At 37.1% G+C, this 16786-nt stretch overlaps 1 protein-coding gene across 1 annotated transcript in view; it reads right to left on the bottom strand.

Annotated features, from left to right (window-relative positions):
- Positions 1–16585, bottom strand: part of EEIG2 (EEIG family member 2) — a 70774-nt gene extending 54189 nt beyond the window's left edge. Inside the window, exon 1 of the mRNA XM_063106701.1 lies at positions 16449–16585. Within this exon, the coding sequence (XP_062962771.1) occupies positions 16449–16585 (137 nt within the window). The remainder of the gene's footprint in view (positions 1–16448) is intronic.
- Positions 16586–16786: the final 201 nt, after the last annotated feature.

Below are 16786 nucleotides of genomic sequence, written 5' to 3'. Positions count from 1 at the left end.
CCAACTTTTCAGTAAAACACATAGAAATGCTAAGATTAAAAAAGACCAGAAAACTCTTACAGGACTGAAGTCATTGATGTAGACAAGAAAATTAAAGCACAGCAAAAGTGATTGCTCTGGGGGCAGTTGCCCTTAGTGCAGCTTAACCTAAATAATGGGAAAGTATGTGAGCTAAAAGCTTCAAAGTTACTCTGCTAGTTAATGGTTGGGGGATGTTCCACATTTTACCTCCAGGTGTTTCTTTAAGTCTTTTGGGGAACTAAGCACTACCATAGCTATTATCTCATTGTTTCTTTTGTATGTCACACAGTTTAGCTTTATGACTCCTTTTGATGGTAAATTGATTGAACTATTTTAAGTTGCACCTGCTTTAATGAGAATTGTTGCTAGCCAGTTTGTTTATGTTTTCACTGTGACTGATTATCCACCTCTGTTTCTTCTGTAACTTTCTTGCCTGTAAAATAAAAACTGAGAGAAAATCTGACTTAGGGTTATTCCTAGGGCTCTCTTCCCTTTAAGGAGTTCTCCCTGGGTTTAACCCCTTCTGGCCGTTCATTGCTCTGTATACATGGGCTCTGAGTAATCCTTTGCATCTCTGTCACCCTGCAAGAGAGGTGACGACAAGTTTTTAATATTTGTATCCCTATTTTCTCTTACGCCACTCCTCTGCCCCAATGATAATCATGTTGAAGATTCTATCCTAAAAATAAATACATAAAGTTGCTGTTTGTTGTTTTCCCCCTTTTACCTAATTCCAACTTTTCTCCTCTTCATTAATAAACCTTCCGAAAGAACAGTTACACCCCTTGCTTCTGCTGCTTCACCACCTGCTCACACCCTAACCCCCTGAAACCCTGTTTCTGCTCCTATGACTCCAAAGAAACTTCTAAGTTCACCAAAGACATACCGATTGTGAAATAGAACAGCTCTCGTTCCACACCACTGCTCCACACTATGGCTGAGCTGAACACTTGTGCCTCTAAAGCTCTTTGCTCAGTTAGCTTCTGTGATACCACATTCCTCTCCAGTGTTTTGGTCTTATTTTCCTTAATTAGGTCTTTTTCTACCAAGGTTCTATCCTCTGGCTCTTTAGTTTTGTTCTATACTCTATCCCTGGCTTTATTATCTTGTGCATGTGGATTATTTTAAAATCTAGGTCTGCAATCCAGACTACCATGCTCAGTTTCAGACATAAACTTTCAGCCACCTACCACACATACCATATCTCTTGCTTACACCTTAAATTCACATGTTCAAGGGAAGGAGCTCAGTATGAGCAGTAAAGTTTGAGAAGTTTACAAATTTTACAGCAAAGTTTGGAAACAACAGGAGCATCCAAATCAGAAGTGTTACTTAATTTACACTCCATTCATGAAAGCAGATTATGTATTGCACTATTAATATAACATATAAAGTGTTTAATAACATGGAAAATGTTCAATTAAAAAAAGGCAGGATAAAAAAATTGTGTATGTAATTGTGTATGAAAATGAATTGGATGAAACTGGAAAGCTATATTCTAAAATGTTGACAGTCATCACCTCTGATGGGTAACATTTTTCTTCTTTGTAATTTTATGTACTTTCCAAATTTTCTTTAGTGATCTCATTTTAATTTTAGGGTTAGGAAAAAAAGGGGGGTTTAAGATCATATTGCCTACAGAATAAAATCCAATCTTCGCATGAAGGAATCCAAGGCCCGCCAAAATCTGGCCCCCGATGCGCCTTTCCAGTCTTGTCCTTCTCTACAGCCCCCAAACATTCTCAGCTCTGCTCCCTCCCTAGACATCATGTTCTCTACAATGCATACTTTTATGGTTCTGCACTGTGCTTACCAAGTCTGTTTCTCTCCTACCCTCCCACAGCAGGACATTTCAAACCTGATTTTTGCTCCCTAAACACTAATACAGAGCAGGAGGGCAATGCTCAAAATTCTCTTGGGTTAGCTAAAAGGAAAGAAATCCTGTCTTTTATCCAATCCATAATGAATATTATTGGTAGCAAAAATAAACATATAAAACTCACTGGCTAAAATGACATGATAACATTTGTTCTTGACTATAAATTTTCACAAAAGTTAAAAATTCTTTTTTTTCCTATATATACCTTCTAATTTTTTAATTAAAGAAAATCCTTTTTTTTCTTGCCTCCAAATTCAAGGGAATCTTTAAAAAAATTTTATAAAATTATTTTTTATTGAAATATATTTATTATACATATTTCATGGGGTATAGAGTTATATTTCAGTACATGTATACCATGTGCAATGACCAAATAGTTAAGAATTCTTAACAGAAGTTAGATACGTAAAGTCTGATACTGAAAAATTGAATTTAATAAAAATAATAGTCATTATATGGATTATCACAGATGAATACAAATTAGAACAGATACTATATAATCTTTACACTTTTTTGTACAGACACAAGAATAAACAACAAGGAAAATAGTTTCATAATATAAAAAACTGAAATGAAAAATAATAAATAGTTCAACTGCCTGGAATAGCACCTAGCACATAGTAGACACTCGGCAGGTATTTGTTAAATGAAAGAATGAACTTGTCCAAGAAATCAGATTGGCTTAATGGAATTTTATCAGAAAATGCTTCTCTTAAAAAATAGCTTTATTGAGATATAACTCACATACCATACAATTCACCCATTTAAAGTGTCCAATTCAATGGTTTTTAATATATTCAGTATGTGAAACACAATAAATTTTAGAACATTTTGATCACCTCCAAAAGAAACCTCATATTTACTAGCAGTCATTTCCCATTTCCCTTCAATTCCTTAGCCCTAGGCAACCACTAATCTACTTTCTGTTTCTATTGATTTTGCTTATTCCAGACATTTCATGTAAGTTGAATTATACAGTATGTAGTCTTTTGTGACTGGCTTCTTTACTTAGCATGATGTTTTCAAGTGTCACCTATGTTGCAGCATATATCGGTACTTCATTTCTTTTTATTGCTGAATAATATTCCATTCTATAGATACATCACATTTTATTTACCCATTCATCGGTTGATGGACAGTGGGGTTGTTTAAACTTTTTAGCTATTATGAACAATGCTGCTATGAAAATGTTGTACAAGTTTTTGTGGACATTATATTTTCTTTTCTCTTGGTTATATACCTAGGAGTAGAATTGCTGGGTCATACAGTAACTGTTACCTCTTACTGGTTAAATCCCACCAATCTTTGAAAGTTCAAAGAAGGAAGGGAGCTATTAATTCTAGCTGAGAAACTAGGGAATACTCCTTAGAAGCAGTGGCATGTGACTAAGCTCTGAAGGATTAATAGGATTTAACCAGTAAGGGGAAAATGGGATAATAGAATGTCAGACATTTGATTCTGATAACATTTTGACTTGTGTTTATCGTTAAAAACCATTTCAAAGAGCAGTGGATCAACAGCAAATCTCCATCAAGAAAGCATTTTCTGCAGCAGCCTCTCTGAAAAACAGTCTGGCAATTCCTCAGATGTTAAAACAATTATATGACAGAGGGACTTTCCTAAAACTGTTAAATAAAAATTAACTACTATATAAGCCCATACGTTTGTATTTTACTAAATCATATTAGTTGGTAGAATGACTGAATGGACTCATCAATGTAATCGCAGAAATTTTGTGGTAAAATGTTCCTAAATTATGAAGTTTAAAAAGGAGAAAACTTTCTTTTTAATACTAGTCTACTTTACTTGAATATACTAACATGTAAATAATTTGCTTGGCCTAATAAAAATTTTGGGGAGCTGAAATATTTATTCATTTAAAAAATTGTGGTAAAATACACATAACATAAAATTTATCATAACGAATTTTAAGTGTACAGCTTAGTACTGTTAAACACATTCTCATTGCTGTGCACCCAATCTCCAGAACTCTTTTTATCTTGTAAAATTGAAACTCTGTATCTATTAAACAATTCCCCCTGCCCCTCTCCCCCAGCCCCTGGCTACCACCATTCTACTTTCTGTCTCTGTGAATCTGACTACTCTAGGTACCTCAAATCAGTGAATCACCCAGTATTTGTCCTTTTGTGACTGGCTTATTCCACTTAGCATAATGTTCTCAAGGTTTATCCATGTTGTAGCATGTGTCAGAATTTCCTTCCTTTTTAGGGCTGAATAATATTCTATTGTATGTATATGTCACATTTTGTTTATCCACTCATCCTTTGATGGACACTTAAGGTGTTTCTACCCTTTTAGCTATTGCAAATAATGCTACTGTGAACATGGGTGTACAGATATCTGTTTGAGTCCTTGCTTTCAATTCTTTGGATATATAACCAGAAGTGGAATTGCTGGATCATATGGTTTTAAGTTTTTTGAGGGACCACCATACTGTATTCCATAGTGGCTGCACCATTTTACATTTCCACCAACAATGCAAAAGGGTTCCAATTTCTCCACATCTTTGTCAACATCTGTTATTTTCTACTTTTTTGATAGTAGTCATCCTAAGGGGTGTGAGGTAATACTTCGTTGTTTGCAGCTCACTAATGGTAAGTTATGTGAATTTTTTCTTCTGCTTATCGGCCATTTGTATAGCTTCTTTGGAGAAATATGTTTAAGTCCTTTGTCCATTTTTAAATTGAATGTGTTTCTTTGTTTGTTTTTTTTTTTGTCATTGAATTGTAGGAGTTCTTTACTTATTCTGGATATTAACCCCATGTGAAATACATGACTTGCAAATATTTTCTCCCATCCATGGGTTTTCTTTTCACTCCTGGCCTAATACATTTTAAACCAAACAAAATTGTTGTATTTATTGGAAACTCTAATATCCTCATCACTATTAAAGGCCCTAAACAAAGACTGTGGTTACTTTTCCAGCCTATGCACTTTCCTGGCTGAGTTCCAGCCACAAGGTTACTGCTGTTTTTTAAGGGTTATGTAGCAGTTTTTGGCTTGGACCCCTGGGTGAGAAATCTAAACCCTATTTCTCTGTTATGTAATGAGGAATCCACATAAAACAGTGAAAAAGTCCTGGACTAGTAGGCAGAAAACCTGAATTTTAGATCTGCTCTATCACTTATTATTAGCATAAACTTGGGTAAATCATTTAACTTTCCTGATCTTTCTTAATTTATTCATTTGTAAAGTAGCATACTAATAATTGCCCTCCTTGTTTCATAAATCCTCTGAAACATCAGGCTTTAAAGAAGGGTGGGCAATACTCTTACCATATGCTCCAGCAATTGTGCTCCCTGTTATTTAACCAAATGAATTGTAAACTCACATTCACACAAAAACCTGCACACGGATGTTTAGAGTAGCTTTATTCATAATTACCCAAACTTGGAAGCAACCAAGATATCCTGGTGAGTGGCAGGTGAATGGATAAACTGTGGTACATCAAGACAAAGAGATATTATTCAGTGCTAAAAAGAAGTCAGCTATGAAGGCATGAAAAAACATGAGGGACTTAAGTGCATAATACTAAGAGAAAGAAACCAATCTGAAAGGGCTACATACTGAATGATTCCAAATATATGACATTCTGGAAAAGGTAAAACTACAGAGACAGTAAAAAGATCAGGGGTTAGAGGAATGAATAGGTGGAGTACAGAGGATTTTTAGGGCAGTGAAAATATTCTGTATGACACTACAGTGGTAGACACATGTCATAATACATTTGTCAAAACCCGTAGAACATTTATAACACCAAGAGCGAACCTAATGCAAACTATGAACTTTGGGTGATAATGATGTGTCCAATGTAGGTTCTCGACTGCAACAAATGTACCACTCTGGTGAAGGATGTGGATGGAGGTGGATGTGCAAGTGTGGGGACCAGGGGTATATGGGAACTCTCTGTACTTTCCACTCAATTTCATTCTAAAAATAAAGTCTATTAAAAAAAAAAAAAAAAAAAAGGATGGGCAGAAGTAGTGCCCTCAGAGAATTCAGGCAAGAAATTACACAAGTGGGAAGTTAAAGTGGAGAACAGGGTTAATGGAAGCCAAGATGGTCAAATTTCAAGAAACAGGTAATTATCACACCATTTTGAATAGAGCACAAAGGTACAAATGAGAAAATATTGACTAGATATAGCAATTACAGATGACTGATAATGTTAGCAAAGGCAGTTTCAGTAAAGTGGTAGGGTAGAAGTTGGAGAAAAGGGTTTAGGGAAGAGGAGGAATGCTTAAGAGACAGGATATGTAGATTAATTTTTCATGAAGTTTGGATCAGAGCTGTATAGAAAGAGAAGGGGAGGGAAGTTAGATGGGGATGGGATAAAAGATACAGGGAAATGTATGCCATCAACCCCAAGTGAATCATTGTGCAGTATATGCACGTATTGAAACAACACACTGTACCCCACAAACACGTACAAGTAAATGATAAAATTAAAAAGATGCAGGAAAACAGCAAGAAACAGGAGGAAGAATATTTCATCCTCTGAAATGAGAGTTAAAGATTGGTGAGGAAGAAGATTAAATTTGTAGGTAGAGGGCTGTGAGACAGAGAGAAAAAGAGAGATACACAATAAAGGAGGCGAGACCTCCTAGGAAGTGGATGGCAAGACCTCTAACATGACCTCACTCATGCACTCCTAGAAGCAGCGGCTGGAGAACTGTCTTTTAACACCTGCATCTTAGATATGATGCTAAATCACTTCATATCTATATTGGGAATCTTAAGGCCAGTCTGTTCTTTCTATGCCTTTCATCCCTGTAATCCACAGGAAAAGACTAAAATGAAAGTCCTGGCCACCTATTCTCCCTAAATCCCCAATCTGCTCTATCCTACTGTTCTATTCTTCTACACTCTGATTCATTCTACTGCTGCTGTTCTCTTTCCCAACTCATTCTACCATATTACCTGAAACTCTTGTTCTAGGGTTAAACAAACTCTTATATTCTCATCTCTTCATTCAATGCCTAAGCGAAACCGGGCTATCGCATGAGGACACTACTTATATTGTACCTTTGCAGGGTAGGTGATATTTACTCTCCATTCCCATTGTCCACAGGCCCAGGAGGCAGCACCAGCACTTTCCTAACTCCTCATTGCCACTTGCAGGCTGTAACTCTTCTACTTTCAAGCTTAAGGCTTAAAAGCTTCAGGCACATGATATCTGGCAATGTCACACTCTTCCTCTTCCAGTTCATATCACAGTGAAGTACCTGTTTTGCAATCTTTCTCTCTTCACCCCAACACCTGCAAACATATTAGCTATTTTAAGACCACGCAAATAACTTACCTGACTCAGCGTTCTTTGTCCTACACCAATATTTACTCCATATCAGCAATTGCTCTACTGGAATAATGTCAAGCTCTAATATCCCACTCTCTGAGCACAACCCTTACCCCCAACCCCAACTCTGTCACTGCATTATTCCTTCCATACATACCTTCCTTTGACATCACTGAGGCTTTCATACTCCAACAATTCTATATTTTCCTGATTTATCTTCCTGGCCTGGTTTCCCTACTTATGAAATCTGGGCCCCATGACTGATTCCTTAAATTCTTTTCTCACCAACACTTTTAATTCCCTTGCCTCCTTGGCCTTTCCACATACCTATAAACTTCTAAACCTGAATCAGTCCTACCACCCACTTTCTCCTATACATAATCTACAAGCACTGCTGGAGAAAACTGCATGAACATGCATCATTAAAATTCATGTTTTAAATTTCAGTTGGGCGTTTTGGACTTGTTTTTGGTCAGCTTCTTTTCCCATTCCTTGTGGAAGCTTTTCTGATCTTTTATCATTATCTTCCTATCCCTCATTCCATATTTCTTGGTTGCTACTGAGAAAGCTAAGGTCATCTGTCAGATGAAAATTCTCTTCAATTCCACCCTAAGCAACCTATCAACTTTGCATAAGTCAGTCACTCCCCTAATTTTGGCTCCCTAGATGACAGGACAGAAGCAAATCTAGACTCCCTCAAATGACACTCTCTGTGCTCTCTTTATTCAGCAGCAGCAATATAACACTTTAATCATAGCGCTCTCAACACACCATGCTGTTTTATGCTGCTATGTAGACTGTTCCTACTATCATTCCATTTCTTCCTCCAGCTAGACTTCTTTAAAAACCTTGCTCTTCCATGACACTTGCCCTGACCACCACCCCACCAAACAAAACAAAACCCACTGAAACGCTTCCTCCTTTCTACCTTTTCTTTTACTTATTTTTATTACTGCAAATTTTACTCTGTATGGTAATTTTTCATGAAGGTAATTAAAAGAACAAATTTGGTGTGAAGTTGCGAAATGACTGGTGGAAACAAGTACTGTAAGAATTGAGAGGTGAAATCACAGTGGCATGGTGAGGAAAGTTTTCATTCATTCAACAAATAACCAACATTTATTAAGGACATAGTATGTACAGTAAGTGTTGGAGAGAATCTGGGTGGACTGTAGGTTGGGACAGGTGTAGGTATAAAACTGATGAGACATTTGATGTAGATATTTAAGAATGGTTGAAATTTGGATCAGCTAAAAGAAGAATGAAGAAGAGTTGGGAAAAGGAGAGGATACCAACAAGACAGAAATGCACACGCATTTGGCTAATATAAGCTGGCCAGTCATGGCTAAAATGGAAGGTTTAGGAAAAGTAGTATTAGGAAATAAAATTGAAAGCTTAATCATAGAATCTTGGAATTAGAAATGGCTTTAAGAATCACCGAGGTGACCTATCCTCCTAACGAAGAATAACATTCCTGACAAATGGACAAGATCATTCAACTCGTTGTACTGAAGTAGCCTATTCATTATCGTACTATTCTAAATGTTAGAAATTATTTCTTCTATTATACTGAATAGAAATATGCCTTCTTTAACATATCCCTTACTGGTCTTATTTCTGTTCTCCGATGCACCCAGCATAAGTCTACTCCCTCTTCATGAAAGTTTTTCAAATATCTTTCATTTTCATTTAACTGATGTGTGACCTTGAACGAATTATTTTCTGAGGATCAACTTTCTCTTCTCTAAACCAGAGATATGACGGAGGCTAATTGTCCCCTCATATCTGTCCTCCCCTTCCCTTTATTATAACTGAATTTTTGCTAAAATAAAAAATGGATACCCAGCAAAGACTATATTTCTCAACTTTCCTCGTGGCTGGATATGGCACTATGCTTAAGTTCTGGTCAAAGGACTGTGAGCAGAAGGGACTTCCCCTTCCCCTTTCCTTCTTCCCAATGGCTGGAATTTGGATGTGGGGTAAGCCAAGTAGTCCTTGTGAATGAGAACAATACCCTGAGAGCAACAAGATAAAAAGAGTCCAAACCCCTGACAACTTGACAGGGCAAAGCTACCATACTAGCTTGGACTTTATATGAGAGAGAAATAAACTTCTATCTTGTTTAATCCATTTGTTACTTTCAAAAAAATATCTGTTAGAGCATCTGACATATATCCTAGCCCAACAGGAGGTAACAATGGTCTTCCAATTCTATTAAAGGGGTCTTATAAGAAATAAGACCAGGAACATAAAATATACATATATACAAGTTCATTTTTTAGCATTTGAAGACAATCATTTTCTCTCTTGACACTAACCCCAGTCCCCTGTCATTAACATAATTCAAGATTCCTCAATATCCCAATGTCCTCCCTGGATCTCTATTTGATAATGTGCCTCAAAGGTCGACACTCTAAACTGAACATAATTCATTATAAGCTATGTACACAGAACAGCATATACTTCTCCATATCAATTTCCCATATATTTAATTTGGGGATCTCTATGTATTTGTCATCCTTAGCAAAGCTACACAGGTCCTTTCTCCAAACTATCTGCATTCTTTCAATAAATATTTATAAAATGCCTACTGTGCAAGGCTTAGTGATACAATGGTGAATATTAACTTACTGATATAAAATGACATTAATAATATTTTTACAAGATACCACTATCCAGTAATGAGATTGAATTTCTCAGACTTAGTACTGGAAACCTATACCTTCGGGGAAAAAAATATATGTGTGAGTACTATGTTTCTTATCTTTCATACACAATGTCTTGGGGCAAATCTAAAGGGGCCAGGTCTAGTAACCTGTTTAGTGGTGTTACATATTGGAACCAGTTTTCTAAGACTGATATTCAGAAAAAGTCATTATATATATTTATCTACTATTTTTCTAAAACATAAAAATGAGAAAGCATAAAACATAAAGCCTGAGAGGCAGTAGAGTTTAGTATTTGAGAGCAGTCCTTGGAGACAGAATGCCTCCTTGCTCCACCACTTACCAGTGAAGTAACTTTTAGCATCTCTTAGTGCTTCTGAATGAAAGTAATAACAGTAATAACAATGGCTATAGCAATGTATTGATGTAATAATGATGTAACCTTTCTCATAGGATTATTTTAAGGATTAAATGTAAAGGCTTAGAAAAGCTCCTGGTGCATTGGGAAAGTGCTCAAATAAATGTTAGCTACTATTACTACAGCTATTATAATAAGGTAAATTGATGATCCCATTCCTGGTCAGGGTATAAAGAATTCTTTTTATTTTTTATTTATATTTGTTTAATTTATATTAAGGTATAGTTGAAAAATGGAAATCATATTATCTATGATGTAAATGTGGTGTTTTGATATATGTATACATTGTGATGGTTAAATCAAGCTAATTAACATATCCATCAACTCACACATTTATTATATGTTGTTAGAACATTTACAATCTACTCTTTTAGCAATTTTCAAACATACATTATTATTAATTATAGTCACCATGCTGTACAATAGATCTCTTGAACTTATTCATCCTAACTGAAATTTTGAACCCTTTGACCAACATTTCCCCATCCCCCCACCCTAGCCCCTGGCAACCACCATTCTATTCTCTGCTTGTATGAGTTAGCCTTTTTCATATTCCACGTATAAGTTAGATCATGCAATATTTTTCTTTCTGTGCCTGGCATATTTCACTTAGCATAATGTCCTCCATGTTCATCCACGTCATGGCAAATGACAGGATTTCCTTCTTTGGTAAGGCTAATTAGTATTCCACATTATATATACCACATTTTCTTTATTCATTCATCTGTTAATGGACATTTAAGTTGTTTCAATATCTTGGCTATTGTGAATAATGCTGCAGTTAACATGAGAGTGCAGATATTTCTTGACATACTGATTTCAATTCCTTTGGATTGCTGGATCCAGGGCATAAAGAATTCCGTGTCATATGATCAAACAGCATTTTCTAATACTGGTTGTAGATATTTGCTTCTTATTAGTGATTTTTCATCTTAAAAATCAATTTAATGCACTGAGGACAAGTTGGTAATATATATCAAAAGCCTTAAAAATCTGCATGCCCTATGACTCAGTAATTCATTTTAAGTGTTAATTCTAAATAAATATTAATGGATATGTACCAAATTTGGCTATTAGGATACTTCTTGTAGTTTACTTATAAAAGTATTAGTTAAGAAGAAAGAAGAAAGACTGCTCCAATAAATCATAGAAATCCATACAATAGAATGATATGCATCTATTAAAAATAATTTTGTAGTTGAAAATTTAATGAAATGGGAAGATACATTAAGTGAAAAAAAATAGGGTCTCATTTTGGTTTAAAAAAAGATGTAATAATTGTGTGGGTGAGGGTGGGTGTATATGTGTGTGGATCAATAAAGGCTCCTACATTATACACCAAATATTAATAATAGTGATTATCTCTGGGTGATTCATTTATGGATAATTTTTGTTTTTTCTTTTTTGCTTTTCTAATTTCTAAATTTTCCATATGAATCTACATTAGTTTTGAAATAAGGAAAAAGTTACTAAAAAGAAGCACACAATGTGCAGTGAACTAAAAAATACTGAAAAAGTAAGAGGCACTTGGGCCAAAAAAGATGTGAAATCCTTTCTGCTTGTTTACAAAGTCAAAGATCCAATACACAGATGTGCTCATTAGCTTCCTGGACACTCATCCAATTCACATGTGTTTTTGCCAGAAGTTCATGTGAAACTTAGAAAAGTATTTAGCTGTCAGCATAAAAAAAGATGAACAAAATAAGGCAAACTGGGGAATCCTAAAAAACATACAAAAATTTTCTTCCTATTATCCCTTTACTTAAGCAGACCAGCATTAAATCTGTTCTGACAGTCTTAATAAACCTCAAAAGTGATTTAAATTCTTTTACAAAAGAAGAGCTCTGAAAAGATTTAAATAATGTTTGGTCTTTTTGAAAATATTCAAAAATATTTTATTAGGCAACAATTGGGCTTCAGTTGAGTAGACCATTATAACTGTACAATGTATTTCCCAAATGTTTTATTTACTATAGTATATAAAATCTAATCATTTACCCTGACCATTTTAATAACATTTATTGCAAGTAAATACCTTTAGGTCTTTGTATTTTTTTCTAACCTCTTCTCTGAACAAATATCATTAGGAGAAACTGGATCCTTCTAAAATTAATTTTCAATAATAATCTTTAAAGGGCAAAATAGTGCAAGACATTTCTAACTGAAAAGTTCAATAAGCAGCCTTTATGGCTCCAATAGACCAAAACTTAAGAAATCCAAATATCACAATAAGTATGTCTCCAACTGTTTATCAGGCTCACTGTCACCTGAAATGTAGTATGTTAAGTCTACAACTTAACTCTTCATATCCTCCAGCTTCACAGACAATATTCCCCTCAAACAAAACAAAACAAAGAATTTTCTTAACTTCTTTTTTCTGTTCTGGCATCAAGGCATCTGTCATAGCATTATCACCTATCAGTCACTGAACCTTGGAGTTCAGGTCCTCATCAGCTCCTGCCTGGGTTATTTTAATACCCTCCTAATTTGTCTTCCCATCTAATCTATCCCCACTTGAATCCAAATAACATCAGCTAACCAGCCATCTTAAACACCACTTTAATCACATTACAACTCAGATCAAGAATCTTAGATTAAATTTTATCCTACAAGCAAGGGAAAGCAAACTCTTTATAAGGGTATTTAAAGCCTTTTTCTAATCTTCTGCTTCCATTCAACCTGTGCAATCAGGCTGATCTATCACCAACTTCTGTTAATGACTTGCTTAAGCTGTCCTTCCACCCTCACTTTCTCATCAGTGCAAATTCATCCTCCCAGACGCTCAACTGAAACACTAATATGGTATTTAGTAACCATTACAGCTGTAAATAAACTCTTTTCCTTTAGAATTTCAAAAACTTTCATGTATTGTCTGATCCATTTATTAGGCACTAAACCATACTGTCTCCTACTGTCAAGCAATTATACACCTATGATCTAATTTCATTAAGCAGAGGTAATTCCCTTGTGGGCCCTTATATTTGTTGTACTTCTCACAGCCCCTGACGGATAGCTAGAAAGCCGGTAGATGCTCAATTAATATTTGGTGAACAATGAATGAATGATCTGCATGTTTAATTTTTGTACAAAGTCTACGTATAAGTCATGTAAAATGTCTATGTATATACACACAAGGGGTCTTCTAAAAGTTCATGTAAAGACTATTATTATCTTTTAATTCTATTTTGTCCACAAACTTTTTGAAGTAATCTCGTGTGTGAGTGTGTGTATACACTCATACATATAATTTTCTATGTATCTCTACGGCTTTTCTCTAACAAAATGAATATTATTTTACATAGGCTTATGCATGGTAGGTCCCCAAGACAACCCCCAGATTTGGTGATTCATTAGGAAGGCTCACAGGAAGCATACAGTCGTACTGATGGCTAAGATTTGTTACAACAAGAAGATACAAAACAGAATCAGCACACACAATTTCTCCAGCATCAAATTGTGACATGTGCTGTCTACCAGAAAAACTCATTATAGACTCAGTGCCCAAAGTTTTTATTAGAGCTAGTCATGTGGGTACTCTCTGCCTAGCATGGACCAGAATTCCAGATTCTCAGAAGGTGTTTAGCATAAACTACACTGTTTGTACAGTCTAGGCACAGTGAGCTACTCTTATCATTTAGGTAAAGTTTTATATCATGTATAGATCCATTTAGCATTCAAGTTCTCAGATGCCAGCCAAGGGCCAACTTTGTAATCAGGCCTTTCTAAGAGCAGCAGTCTTGGGCCTGCTATGTTAACTCTTTTCTATGTAACTCATTTCATATTTTTATGGGAGAAATGTTACAGTCTTAACTATATCTAATTAATAAGGGGCATATCAAATTATTTTTTTTCAAATTAAAATCCAGCATTTAATTAGAGATGCACTTACTAGACTAGCACCCACTAATTAAAAGGCATGATATTTTGAAATAATTCACTTCTTTTGGTATTTCAGGTTTTCTTTTTCTCCTTGTAAAATGAAGTGTCTTTCTCAAACCAACACTTTCATACTTGTCAGGATAAAGGAATTAAATATAACAGCTAAAGCAAACATTCCTTCTCGGACAAGTTCTTTGCCTCCTCTTTAAATTCCAACTGGGTGCCAAAGCAATGTTAGCTGTTTTAGGTACATCATCTTACTAAATCCTCACAGCAACCCCATATATCAGTGACTGTTTCTGTTTTACAGATGGAAGTTTTGAGAGGCCAAATAACCCATCCAGGTTTACCATTGTGGAAATGGGATCTCAGCTTAGACCCATCTCATTCCAAACCCTTTGCTTTACAACATCAACTATATCTAACCTCAAGGCACAGATTTCTTATTATGAATCATTTCTCTAAAGCTATATGGCTTTTTTATTTGGCTATACAGAGCACTATTCTTAACCATACTTATCTTGATTAAAGTCAGATTTTAGCTGGAAGAGAAAGGGGTAAGTTTAAACCAGTGTATTTGACTTTTTCATTTCCAAGTCTTGCAGAGTACAAATCAAATTATATCTCTTGCTCGTTAAAACCATTAAGAAACTCCCTATTCAGAAACTCTCCAGCATGGCACACAATTTTTTCCTTAATCTGGCATCACCCTGTTTGAAGTTAGACAGAATTGTATTGTACTCTTGGCACTGAACTTACTACTGTGGGGACCTTGGGAAAGTAGGTTATGCTTTCTGAGCCTCAGTTTATCTGTCCACAAAATGAGGATCTCTACCTCATAGGCTTGCTGTTAAATAAATAACATATTTAAAATGTCCAGCCAACACGTTCACTGAATAAAATGATTGCCTGCAACGACTGAATAACTGACTTGTGAGAAGTAAGCCAAATCAACATTCTGAGGGAGGAGAAAGGAGGTAGCAGACAAGTGCCCTGACCACCAGATGTCACCACTGGCCCAGGAGCATAGTCTAGCTGCCCGAAGTGGGGAGTAGGACCCTGCAGCAAACTGTCTAGGCCTCAGGGTGAGCTGGTCACTTGCACCTACAGGACATTCACCAGTTCTCTTAGGCTTTTCAACATCTTAAGAACTGGTACAAAATATTGTGCACCATTCCAGGTTACACTGTTCTTTTACAAACGTATTAAAAATGATTGTAGCATAATCAATTCGCTGAATATTCACAGATTTGTCATCACAGTTTAATATTAAAAACTATCCTGCCAGACTATTTTTTGGGAATCAATAGTGCTTCATACATCTTTAGGTTTAGCCAACTGGACATTTTGTCTTCCATAGGCTTCAATATTGCTACAGCAGACAATTATCTGGCCCCAATTATACAACCCATTGACATTACAGTATTTCCTTTACATTATTAATGGAATGACAGATAAAAGGAAAACAATATTTTCAGGGTAAAAATAAAGTCTATGACCAGTGTACACTCGTAAAGGCAAAATAAACATTAACTACTGACTCTCCTCGGCAGCGCTCAGGGGCTCATTTCAAAATGACGGCAGGGCCCGGCCTCCCCTTCTGGTTCCAAGTCCTCCACACTGAGACCCACAAGTGGCCACTTCAAGGTGAGTGATTCAGTGAGTACCAGCGCCTCACTGGAGACGCAGCTGTGTGATGAGGCACAGACTGCTGCCCGTGTGCCAGGAACACTTGACTCAAGTCAAGCCTGACCCGGCCTACCCCAGCCTCAGGCTGGACGCCCAAGTCCCCGTGTAGCCTACAAGGGAGAAGGAGTATGCTAAGCACAGGCTTTCTGTTCAGGGAGGACACTCTCGGAACTCAAGCAGTTTGGGTTATCTGTGCTTTTGTTTTAACAAAAGTTCAAATTCCACTTTGCATTTCAGAAAAATTAAGATGTATTAAGATAAACCAGAACCATCCTCTCCCTCTGGCCATTGCTCCCATTCCTAGAGAATTCGGGAGGTAACAGCAACCACCAGGAACCATCTGGAGTCAGAAGGCAGGAGCCAAATCCAGCCCAGATGAACCCATTTGCGAAGCACTTTGTGCAGATCAATAAATTCCTGGCTGACTTCAGACCGGTCCCTAGCGAAGGACGAGCTCACGAGGCTGACCGCCCAGCTGAAGCCAATGGGCCAAGGACAGAGATGCTGCCCATCAAGCAAGCCCCTCGGGGCAGGCGGGGACTAGCCTCGGCGGCTGTGGAGGAGCCAGCGGCGCGTTACCTGGAGGACTCGGCGGTGAAGCTTCCGCCGTCCAGCAGCCGCATCTTGCAGAAGAGGACCCCATTGACGAAGGGCACGGAGGAGAGCTCCTCGAGCTCGAAGTCCACCTTAAACTTAAACTTCTTTTTCTTCATCATCGTGAGAGCCAGGCGCCGGCGAGCGGGGTGCGGGGGCAGACCCAAGGGGCGCGCGGGCGGGCGCCGCCGCTTCAGCTCGGCCGAGCCCCGGATCCGCCCAGCCCCATGGCCGGGGCCGCGAGCCGCGCGTGGGGGCGCGGCCGGGGGGCGCCGCGGGCCAGCCGGGGCTGGGGCCGCTGCCGCCGCCTGTCGCGGCAGTCC

Source organism: Cynocephalus volans, chromosome 8, assembly GCF_027409185.1.
Source record: "Cynocephalus volans isolate mCynVol1 chromosome 8, mCynVol1.pri, whole genome shotgun sequence".
NCBI classification, from domain to species: Eukaryota; Metazoa; Chordata; class Mammalia; order Dermoptera; family Cynocephalidae; genus Cynocephalus; species Cynocephalus volans.
This window is presented reverse-complemented; position numbering and strand designations above follow the sequence as displayed.